Genomic DNA, 12,209 nt, shown 5'->3' on the forward strand with positions numbered 1-12,209 from the left:
CACAGTCTTTCCATAATCTGATCTTGGAAATGATGTCCTATTATTTCTGTCATATTCTATTTGTTAGAAGGAAATCACTATGTTATGCCCACACTTAAGGGGAAGGGATTACACAAGGACATGAATACCAGGGAACATGGATCACAAGGGGCCATCTCAGAGGCATCTACTACATGAAATCTTTTAAATTCTCAGGACCATTGTCCTAACTCTCCCTCTCTGAAACAATGCAAGGAGATGTCCCAATGGCCCCAGGTTTGTCCTGAGGATGGAGAAATTCACTAACCCTTCCTCTGCTCTAACCCTTTTCTTCTTTAGGGCCAGCCCAGGCATGAGGGGACAGTCAGAATGGTCAGTGGACTAAGGTCCACACTCACGAGTCAGATGCTTCTCCAGGACCTCCCAGCAAATAGTCCTCCTGTTCCACATAGAGAGTCCCTGGAGACACTGTCTCTTCTCAGACTACTCTCTTGATTTTCCCCAGAGGCTAAAGACCTGTTACAGGGAACATTAGGGCATATTCTGGGGTTTGTGGTTGGGGCACTGGGTCAGACCTGGGTTCGAGCACTGGTCTCATAACTTACTAGTGTGGGACCTTTAATAGGAATCCTGTTTATATTTTGCAGCTATGAAGTCAGTTAAAAATGGTGCTTCCTTCAGAGGAAGGAGCGTTGGGAGGATTAAGTGAGACACTGCATGTAAAGTGCTCAGTGCAGTGCCTGTCACATGGTAAGAGAATAAACATGAATTCTTATAATTATTATTATTATTATTATTAGTTTATAATTAGAAATCTAAAGCCTAAACGAAGTCAAAGAGAAACAGTCATCCTAATGAGTATACAGATTCCTACTATGAAAACACACTTTGTTTTGCACAAAATGGGCTTATGCTCTTACCACCTTTTGGGGAGTCAGACAAAACTTCTTGACCCAGAGAAAAGCTGACTGAGGTCCATTCCTGTGCCCCAGAAGGGACAAGGTGCTCCCACCCTGGGCAACAAAGCATGCAGGCACCAAACCTTTCCCCTCTTTCTTGACCCCTACGTGTTTTCCTCCCACTGTTTATCTCCATGGAGACCGAGATATTAAATGGAGGATGCATAAGTCAAGGCTGGGTGGAACCCCAATCCTTCAGCATGAGATACTGAGTTAAACTTGGTATCCGCCTGGCATATGTTGGGTAAGTCATGAGTCAAGCTGTGGTTTCTCATTCATAAAATAGGAGTTTTAATAACATCCACTGGCCTTTTGTAAGAACTGAGGAAGACCATGAAGTCCCAGAAAAATGTGAATTCTAAGGTAACAAATCCTGAGATTGCAAAAGTAAAGGCAATCTCTTCCCTTCTGGAAGAGGGGATATTTGAAACAATATGTAACTAACCACTCTTCAAAATAATGGAAATGGTTTCCTTAATTTTGGATGAGACAGTATCTTTGAGAACATTGATTGGGAAGCATGTTTGAGACTGGGATCAGAGGGAATCTTTTCTTTGCTTACTGGATCCCAGAGGGATGAACACCTCAATTTAGGGAAGGGGAGACTTGTTCAAAGGCTCTCCTGGGTTGGGGAGGGAGATGAAGGGCAGCAGATTGGCACCTGCAGCATGTGCCCATCAGGGCAGAGATAAGAAAGGAACATGATCCACGGCTCCAGGGGCAGGAACACCAGAATCCAGGCTTAAGCTACTCTTTGTGGACGGACACCCCCTTATCCAGCTAAGAAAGGAGGAGCCTGGCTCCACACAGCTCCAGCTGGAAAGCCTGACTGGGAAAGGCAGGAGAGGACCAGCATGAGGCCTCAGAGATCTAGGGCCAGGTGGCCAGCTGAGGCACCAAGCAACAACCAGGATGGATCTGTGGAACAAGTGAGTGTTGCTTGGGGAGCCTTGGAAACACGTGGGGTGGGGAACTGAAAAAAAAGAAAGGCTGGATTTCCTGCACATGGAATGGAATTTTTTCAGTTGGGCATTAAAGGAAAGGATCACCCTAAATGCTGGCTATCAACTTGGTGACAGCCAGATAACACTGTTGCTAACCCTGACATGGGAGCTACTGGACTTTTGTCCTGGGTGGCAGCTACTGGGTGGCAACAGCCACCACTCAGATTCGTGACTTGGGATGCAGAAGCCCTGTCGGCACCCCTCAGCTCTGTTCCTCCTCAGCTTGCTCTTTCCTCTCTGCTTGAAATTGACCCTAGCTCAAGGCACAGGCTGATTTTCAAAGCCAAAGTGCAGGGACATGCCATGTGTCTCCATCAGGTATAAGGGATATGCTCACTGACAACTGTTTTAGGGCTTTCTGAGGCTTTGCTCTAAAATGAACTGCTTTTAAAGGGCCTTCCCTGCCCTTTAGCAATTTCTGAAATACAGTGACTCATCACAGCCTTCTACAGGATCCCCTAATTGGCCTTCCCTCTTCCACCCTGACCTCCTCGAAGCCACTCACCATGCTGTACCCACACTGATGTGTGTTAAATGCAAATCTAACCCAGCACCTCTGCTTAAAACCCTGCCATGACTCCCTATTGCCTCTAAGTGGGTCAGAGCCTACACCCCGCTCCCCGCATCTGGGCCCTAAGTGATCTCACTCCACTACAGCTGCTTCACATGACACCCTCCCCTTTATTTGCTCCTCTGTGGCCAGTTTTTCCAACAAACATGTTTTTCCCCACTTCAGGGTTCTTACACAAGATGTCATCCTTGTCTGGGATGCTCACCTCCCTACCTCTTCACCCAGTTTATTCATCTAGGGGTCTACTGCCCTCCAGAAAACCCTTCCGGGACCCCAGGCTGGCTGAGCCGCCCTTATTTGCTTCTCTTCCTTTCCCTTCATAATACTCAGCTCGCTCGGAGTTTCTTGGTCAGTGCTGGTGATCAGGCCACTCACCTGACTGTGAGCTCCACCAGAGCAGGGATGGTGTCGGACTGAGCCACGAAAGTACCTGCTGACACTCCGTAACCCACAGTGACAACACACCCAGCTGGTTGTGATAGCGGGGCCTGGAACATGCTGCCCTCAGCTCAGTGCGTGAGCCCCTTGCTCACCCTGCTATTCTGGGGGGCTCTGGGGCACCAGAAGAAGCACTTTTTTTTTTTTTAAACCAATGACCACTTCTTTTTGAAAGTCCTTTTAAAAATCCAACAGTTTACCCTGTTTATTTTGTACTGGGAAATAACTTGCCTTTATCTTAAACTTTAGAATTTATATTTGAAAATAAAGGCTTACTTTTTTAAAAAAATGAAAGGGTTTGCTTGTTTGAAGGAATAGCTTAGGTCCTAGAAATTTATTTCACATATTAGAGGTCTGGGTAAATTTACTAAGAATGTCTAAATGTTTTCTTACTATCCAGAGCTGTCAGAATGCCTAATTTTTGTTCCTTGAGAGATCACAATTTTCCACACTGCTATGGTTACTTTTAGAATCAGCTCTAAACCACTGAAAATCCATCACATTCCTAATTTTATTTCCTTCAGGAAATAATAAGTAGTGAAAACAAAACACCTCCTAAATCAATACAGCTATTTAGAAATAAATGGTGTAGCCATTCTCATTTCAGTCTAAACTGGGTATTTAGGAGGGGTTGTTATCAGATAAAATTAGATGCAAATAATTGACCTATTTCTCAACACTATTTTCACACTTTGAAGTAATGTAGAAGACACTCTTTAGTCTTATTTTTTAAATGTAATAAGTTTTCCCCTCAGTGTTTTTAAAATTATGTTTCATAATGTACTCAGTAAGCCAGAGTGTAGCCAATTGGCTCTAAAATTTGCATTAAAAGGAGTGGGAATACACACCCACATGGTTAGTAAAAACTGCCAGTACATGAGGACATTTTTACATAAAATAAAGAGATATACACATGAATAGTCACAGGAAGCCAGATAGTATAGAACCTTCTAGAGGGTTAGAAGAATCATTACAAAAATAAAACCCACATTTGCTATCAGAGGCAAATAACTGCTAAAGCAGCATTCAAGGTCTCAAGCAGGAGAATTAACGGAGCAGCCTGAAATATTAGGGACTGACCTAAGTTCCTCCCAGAAAATAACCCCCTCCCACCCCTGAAGGGAAAAGACCTACAGTGAGGACTTTGCCAGGGAAAAAACAAACGGTTTCAGACATTTTTTCCTATATTGTACTTTCCAGGAATTATGTAACTATTCCTCTTTAGATAAACAAATCCAACCCCAGGACAGGTTGGGTTTTCAAGAGGAATCCAGTATTGAAAGGACAACCTGGATTTGGGCAGGGTCTGTCCAAGGCAGTCAGAGGTGCAGGCAGAGCCCGCCCCTAGCTGTCCTCTGGGACAGATGCCCAACTGAGCTTAGAAGCAGCTCTTCTTTCTTTTTTATGCAAACTAAAGGGCTCAGTGCTAAACCCTCACACAGTGTCCTGAGAACTGGGAGTAGGGGACAGTCACTTCCTATTTTCTCTCTGACTTATACATGTCAGGATGGAGGAAAATAATAAGGCTGAAGGGGTAGGAACATGACATTTAAGTTGGGCCTGCTTAGAGTCAGAAGCAGGAAAAATACAGAAGGATGGAAGCCTACACGGAGCCTCTTGGGAAGCACCTGCCAGGAAGAGGCAGCTGAGACAAGGTGATCAAGGACAAAGAGGGCTGCTCTAAAACTCTGAGTGGCAAGGGCCCAAGGGAGGGACGGCACAGGCTGACCAATGACCTTGGAAGCCCAAGACAGCACTGCTTTGTGGTCCAACAACAGAGAGTGTCATGAGAAAGAGTGGAGACAATTCATCCCCTTCATAACAGTGCCTGACGGAGGCCACCCACAAGCCATAAATGGCAGATGACATACAGGTAGCAACCATAAGGGGGGTCAGGAAAGTAATGACCTGAACAGTGGGGGCAGGAAGTCAGGAGAGGGCAGTGTCAAGAGCTTAGGGCTTATAGCCAGACCATCTGGGCCCAGTCCTGGCTTTGTCATTTTGCAGTTATGTGACCCTAGGCAACCTCTCAGTGCCTGCTATTCACTGGGCTATTGTGAGCATTCTATGAGATGGTGAATTCAAATGCCTAGCAAAGTGCTAGGCACAGAGAAAGCAGACGATACAGGACAGCTCTCACGATCATCCTTTTTAGGGAAAAGAGGCCATCCTTAACAATCCTGGAGCACCTAAGCTAGTTGAACCAGTGGACTGCACTAGGCTACCCCCACCCTAATACTATCAATCCCATCTCTCAACTGATTAGCCTCAGACAAAGTGCGAACAGACTTGGGGGCTGTGCATATCAACATGCCCCATCCGACTGCAGACCTGAGATGGAGATTTGCCAGTGATCAAGTAGAAAGACACTGTAGTTTACAGGAAGCCAGAAGAGAACAAGGAAAGGATATGAAGGCATGAAAAAAGAAAGAATATAATGATATTCAACTCAATTATATGGCATAAGACTAAGCAAATGTGAAAGAGTTATATTCCCCTATTAAAAGGCAAGGTCTCTCATATTGGGTCCAACTAAATGCTGTTTGCAAGGTTCACATGTAAATCAAAGCAACTTAAAATATTAAAATCTAAAATATAGTCAAAGATTTATAAAATAAATGCAAATAACTCAAAACCACAACGAGATATCATGTTAACCCAGTTAGAATGGCTATTATTAAAAAGACAAAAAATAGCAAATACTATTGAGGATGCAGTGAAAGGGGAACTTATATACTGCTGATGGAAATCCAAATTAGTACAGCCACTATGGAAAACAGTATGGTCATTTTTCAAAAAGCTAAAAATAAAACTACCATACAATCCAGCAATCCCACTACTGGGTACTTATCCAATGGAAAAGGAATCAGTATATCAAAGGGATATCTATACTCCCATGTTTATTGTAGCATTATTCACAATAGCAAAGATATGGAATCAGCCTAAGTGTCCATCAATGGAAGAATGGATAAAGAAAATGTGGTGTATATATACATTTAAATAGAGTATTTGGCCACAAAAAAGAAAGAAATCATGTCACATTTGCAGCAACATGATGGAACTGGAAGTCATTATGTTAAGTCAAATAAGCTAGGCACTGAAAGACAAATATCACATGTTCTCACTCATATGTGGGAGCTAAAAAAGTTTATCTCATGAGGTAGAGAACAGAATGATAGATACCAGAGGCTGGGAACGGTATGTATGTGTGAGGGGAGTTGGGGAGGGGGGATGAAGAGAGGTTGGTTAATAGGTACAAACATACAGTTAGATAGCAGGTATAAGTCCTAATGTTCAATAGCAGAGTAGGGTGACTGACTATAGTTAGTAATAATTTATTGTGTATTTCAGAGTTGCTATAAGAGAGAACTTTAAATGTTCCCAGCACACAGAAACAATACATACCCAAAGTGATGGATACCCCAAATGCCCTGACTTGATCATTATGCATTCTATGCATGTGACAAAATATCACATATGTATGTAAAATATTATGAATTAATTTTTTAAAAAGTCTTCACTTAGCAAATAAAGATGCAAATGCAAAATAAAATAAATATAAAATAAAAAAAGTAAAACAGATGTCACACAATAACAACGAAGTAAAAGCAAATAACAAATGGAACCAATTTTATATAAGATACTTCATAATGAATCTAAAACTGTTATAAACTTCTATATACAAAATATGTATGGCAGAAACTACTAGAAATTCAAGGGGATTCTAACATACACCTCTGTCCTTGATAAACCTAGTTGTCAAAAGTTAATAATTTGAATATTATAATGCAATTATAAGAGTAATTTGAGAGATTACACCTTCTTTTCCAGCACCCATGAAACACTGATCTTATATTAAGCCAGAAGACAAATCTCAAAAATTAGAGAAGACTACATTTTTAAAAACCCAAGCCATTCATAGCAGTGTTATTCATAATATCCAAAAAGTGGAAACAACTCAAATGTCCATCAAATAAAATGGATAAATAAAATGTGGTATATATCTATACAATGAAATATTATTTGGCAATAAGAAGGAATGCAGTACTGATCATGCTCCAACATGGATGAATGTTGAAAACATGATGCTATGAGAAAGAAGCCAGTCATAAAGATAGTATATTGTATGGTTCAATTTATATGAAATTTCTAGAATAGGCAAATCTATTGAGACAGAAAATAGATTAGTGGTTGCCTAGGGCTGAGGGTGGGAGAGGGGGATAGCTAGATGGAAAATGGAATGACTGCTAATGGGCACAGGGTTTCTTTTTGGGGTGATAAAAATGTTTTAAAATTGTGGTTATGGTTGCACAATTCTGTAAATATACTAAAAGCCGCTGAATTGTATATTTTAAATGGATTATGTATTAATTATATTTCAATAAAGCTGTTTTTAAAAACAAAAATCCCAAGCCCTTAAAAATTAAAAACCCACTATTTTAAATAATACTTGAATTAAAAAAATTAAAACTACACAGTGCATTTAAGGAATATCACTGAGAACACCATACATCAAAATATGCAGGATGCAACAAAAGCAGCAATTAGAGGAAAATTTATAGCCTTAACTGTTTTCCATATTAAAGTGAAAAGAATTCTACATACATAAATGAACCAATAATTCAACTCCAGTAGTTAACAGAAATAATAAAACTTTAAGAAAATAAGAGATGAATTATAAAAGAAAAACACAGAAATTCCATATTTCATATTTAAGATATCATCTATTATAAGGTATACCTTTTATATATCACTAAGAAAAATTATTGCCCATTAAACAAGGTCACAATGCTTTATCATCAATTGAAAGATGTATCCCAATTTCAGAGGTATACAAATGTGGAAAGAAAAAGCACATCCTAGATTGATAAAATGTAGTAAATTAAAAGGCAAAAAGAAAGTATGACTGATAAACAAAATCCAAAATCCAAGTTCTTTAGACAGACCAATAGACAAAACTCTGGCAAGAAAAATTAAAAAAAAAACACAAAAATATAAACCATTAGGAATACAAAAGCAAATATAACCATATACACACAGAGGTTCAAATTTATTAGAGAATACTGCGTAATACTCCAAAAAATTAAATAAGGAAAAAACTCTATGCTAATAATTTTGAAAACTTGTATATCAAATGGACGATTTTCTACTAAAAAATAAATTTTCCAAGTTAGCTGTAAAAGAATTAGAAAATCTAAATAAATAATGCTCATGGCAGAAATTTTAAAGGTTGTTAAAGATATATCTACAAAAAATTACACTAGATCCCCTGCAAATATCAGGAGTAATGTCTATAAAACCTTAGTTTTCCTCATTATTAAAACTATTTTAGATCATAAAAGAGTAAAAGAATTTTTTCATAAAATTAGCATAACCCTGAAATCCAAACTACAAGAAGAATTTTTTGCCTATGAAATTGGCAGATAAAGAATGAAAGAAAGAAAAAGAAAAAAAGCCATGAAAACACAAAGTATTTGTGCATGTGGTTAGAAACAAGCAATTTCATCCCCTTCTGATGAAAGTATAAATTGACACAACCTCTCTGAAGAACATTTTGAAAAATACAGGAAAAGGCATAAGTTTTTGCATAAGTTTTGAAGATGTAATCACACTTTTAGGAGTTTATCACAATAATCATAACTATATGTAGAAAGTTTTTGTAATGAGGATGTTCATCACGACATTTTATAGCAAAAACACAGAAACAACTTAAATGGGTCAATAATCAAGAGCAGATCCGAGTTTGACAGGTCCATCTGATGGGGCTGAGTAATTGTACAGAAATATAGATAGTAACATTGAGTGTTCAGGATGGAGTAAACGTATATTTTCTATATATACCCAAATGAATGATAAGATACGCAGCAAAATATCTTCAGGTGGGATAATAAATGGTATTAACTTTCTTCTCCTCCTAGTTCCTTACAATGAACATGCATTATTTTCTAACCAGAAAAATTAATAATCATAATTTTGTTTGTATGAATCTTATGAAATATACTAATAATGCCCAGAGAACCAGAACAGAGGGTTTGAGTTCCCCCAGTCTGGGAGGATATGGATGAACCAGTAAGAGTCTTGTCACTGTCACTGTGACCCATGGGGAACCCTGGGGTTCACAGGTCACTTGTATAAGAAATAAAACATCCCTTGTTTCTCACCCTCATCCAGGTTCCCATTCCTGGGAACTATCAACAGCCTCTTCTAATCCAAAGAGCCAACCAACTGCCTCTTTATCCATGGCCCATGCTGCTTTCTGGAAGTTTCTCAATTAGAAACTACAAACATATTATTTGGCACTGAGCAGGTTTCTTAAAAATAATGAGCCAATTCAAACTCCTACCTAGATAGGGAATACTGGGAACCATCTTCAGGCTTCGGATATATTCCCGAGTCCGCTTGTAATTATCTTCTTTAGACATCAGATAGTCCAATTTCTCAAAGGTGGTCTTGTCTTTTCGATTCAAAAGCTGGAATGAGAAGAAAATATAGATTATGAGGGAGAAAAAGAATAAACGAGAAGAAGCTAAAGAGAGAGGATAAGTGTGGAAGAAGACTGAAAGGAAATGTCCTAAATGGTGTGTCTATGGTGTGCCAAATCCTGGGCACAACTAAAGATTTTACAAGGCTGTTTCATGCAGAGATGGAAAGTTTCACAGCCTCAATCTTGTCATTTTCATAGAATCTTGGAAGATATCCCCCGAAGCTGCCTAGTCTACTCTTCTACGCGATGTCAGAATCGCCTGCATAGCACCAACCTCCATGGCTGCAGAGACCCTACCACAGTAAGGCGCTCAGACAGAAAAGCAAATCACTCAAGGTCACCTGCAGTGTAATTTCACAGCTACACCAGGTCTCTTTCCCTGAGTCCATAGCTAATGGCTCTCTCCTCAACATCTCCATGGCTGAGGGCACCAGGAAATTCCACACGATTCACATGTATATGTGCACACAGCCAGGCCATCACTCTAATCCAAGCTATCTCCTCCAGATTCCCCATAATCCAATTGTGTCATATTTACACTGGGCATGGTGTTTTAATCAAAAGACAACCTTCTTTTCCATATAAAGGGGTCACTGAAGGGCTGACTTAGTTAAGCAAATACAGGATGAGGAGGTTTGCACAGCCAGAGATTAGAGAAGCAGGATACTTTGTGACTGAGATCTCTGGTGTGTAAAGCTGGTCACCAGGGAAAGGGTGGTTTAATGCGCATATAAAGCCTTCTAGAAAGGAAGGAATAGAAACTGGAACTCTGGTTTTTTTTTTTTTTTTGGAGACAGAGTCTCGCTCTGTTGCCTGGGCTACAGTGAGTGCCGTGGCGTCAGCCTAGCTCACAGCAACCTCAAACTCCTGGGCTTAAGCAATCCTCCTGCCTCAGCCTCCCGAGTAGCTGGGACTACAGGCATGCACCACCATGCCCAGCTAATTTTATATATATATATATATATTTTTTTTTTTAGTTGGCCAGCTAATTTCTTTCTATTTTTAGTAGAGACGGGGTCGGGGTCTTGCTCTTGCTCAGGCTGGTCTCGAACTCCTGACCTTGAGCAATCCACCCGCCTCGGCCTCCCAGAGTGCTAGGATTACAGGCGTGAGCCACCGCGCCCGGCCCGGAACTCTGGTTTTTAAGAACTGATGTTAAGGACTCATGCGTGGTCATCCTGTACGTCTCAAGTCAAAGACCAATGCCAGAAAATGGCAAGAAGTCTCCTTGAATACAATGGCTTTCAGGAGAGGAGTCTAGCTTAGAGACCAGGTTTGAGAGAGGAGCTGGGGCAGGGCTGGCCTTGGCACAGCATGTGGCCGATGCTGGGAGCTCCCTGAGTCTAGCTGTCAGGGCCACTGTTTCTGGGATTGGAGGTCAATGGCTAAGCCCAGGCATACAAATGAAGAGGAACCACAGGCCTGGAGCATCCTTAGCCAAGTTTGGTGTTGAAACTCCAATGGTCTGTGCAAGGCCCTGGACCAACAGACCCACCACATCCATCAGACTGAGGTAGGCTGGGATTCAACATACTCGTTATACAACAGTGAGAAGTGGGAAAAGGATTGCCCAGCACCAGGGGTAGCAGTGTAGTTCCTGAGAGCTGGGTCTGCAAATCCCAGACTCAGGCCATGTCTGGTTATCAGGGAGCCCCAGGCTACTTTGGGCAGGAGCTGCCTGATTCCTCCCTCCTCAGCCTTGGGGGCCATAGAGGATACAGCCATGAGACAGCCCACTGCATGTGCGCAGTGACAGCTTAAGAACTTCAGAGAGGAGAGGTAGAAGAATAAGCTGAAAGGAAGTTTCCACTGCGGAAGAAGTTGGAGAATAAAAGCAAACCTTTCTTTTCCCACTGAGAAATTCAGGACACATCAGGGTGGGATGCTACACAGATGCTAGGGACAATGGCTACTTAACTGGTTTGCTAATTTGAAGTAGTTATTTATTACATTAACAAAAAGACAGGAAAAACAGCCATCTTCCATTTGCTGTTTGTAAAGCACTGTAATATACAACTTATCTGATCTTTACAAAGCCCAGTGGCAAACATGGAGCCAGGACTACTGCCTCCATTTCAGGTTCATAATCACAAGTATTGAGTGGCTTGTCCAAATATCCTTGGGGAACTCGATCCAACAGTGGATAGAGACATATTACAGCAATATGGTAAGTGACTAAATAGAGACCAAGAACCTAGACAAATAATAAATGAATCATGGACAAGGGAAGTGTCAAGGAAAGTTATATAGAGAGGTGGCATTTGAAATGAACACTCAGGGATTAGAAATTCGCCAAACGAACAATATATACTCAGATCAGAACAAGTTACCTAATTGTGAACTACTCCATGGTTAAGTTAACCAAGCCCCTCACCTCCCTTGTTCAGGAGGTCATTTTTTGAAAATTAATTCAAGCTAGAACCCCTTGACTTCTTTGGAAATGGCAGCAGTCAAACAAATCCAGATGTCATTCTCACACAACTGCAGCTGAGCCATGCTGGCTCCTGGTGCCCAGGCTGCTGGTTCTCTGGTCCCAGCTGGGGACTGCCCATGTCCCCTGCCATGTTCAGCCTATCTGTCCAGTCTATCAAGGGCCTATATGGACAGGACCTCAGAGGTGATCAGCCTGTCATCTGCGTTCCCCACCCCCCAACACACACTCACACACACATTCAGAAGGACTGGATCTGGTTAACTTCACTCTTCTGTTCCCTTCTGTGCCTACAAATGAGATTCAGAGCAGCATCAAATTTCTCAAGAATTATTATTGCTAG

The 12,209-nt window shown here is 41.0% G+C and overlaps 1 protein-coding gene across 23 annotated transcripts in view; it reads right to left on the reverse strand.

Moving 5' to 3' along the window:
- Window positions 1-12,209, reverse strand: part of RALGPS1 (Ral GEF with PH domain and SH3 binding motif 1) — a 262,547-nt gene that overhangs the window by 131,443 nt on the left and 118,895 nt on the right. For all 23 annotated transcript variants that reach the window (XM_045563418.1, XM_045563417.1, XM_045563406.1 and 20 more), the window contains one exon: window positions 9,295-9,421. In XM_045563418.1, coding sequence (XP_045419374.1) covers window positions 9,295-9,421 — 127 coding nt within the window. The remainder of the gene's footprint in view (window positions 1-9,294; window positions 9,422-12,209) is intronic.

Source organism: Lemur catta, chromosome 10 (assembly GCF_020740605.2).
Source record: "Lemur catta isolate mLemCat1 chromosome 10, mLemCat1.pri, whole genome shotgun sequence".
Lineage (NCBI taxonomy): Eukaryota > Metazoa > Chordata > Mammalia > Primates > Lemuridae > Lemur > Lemur catta.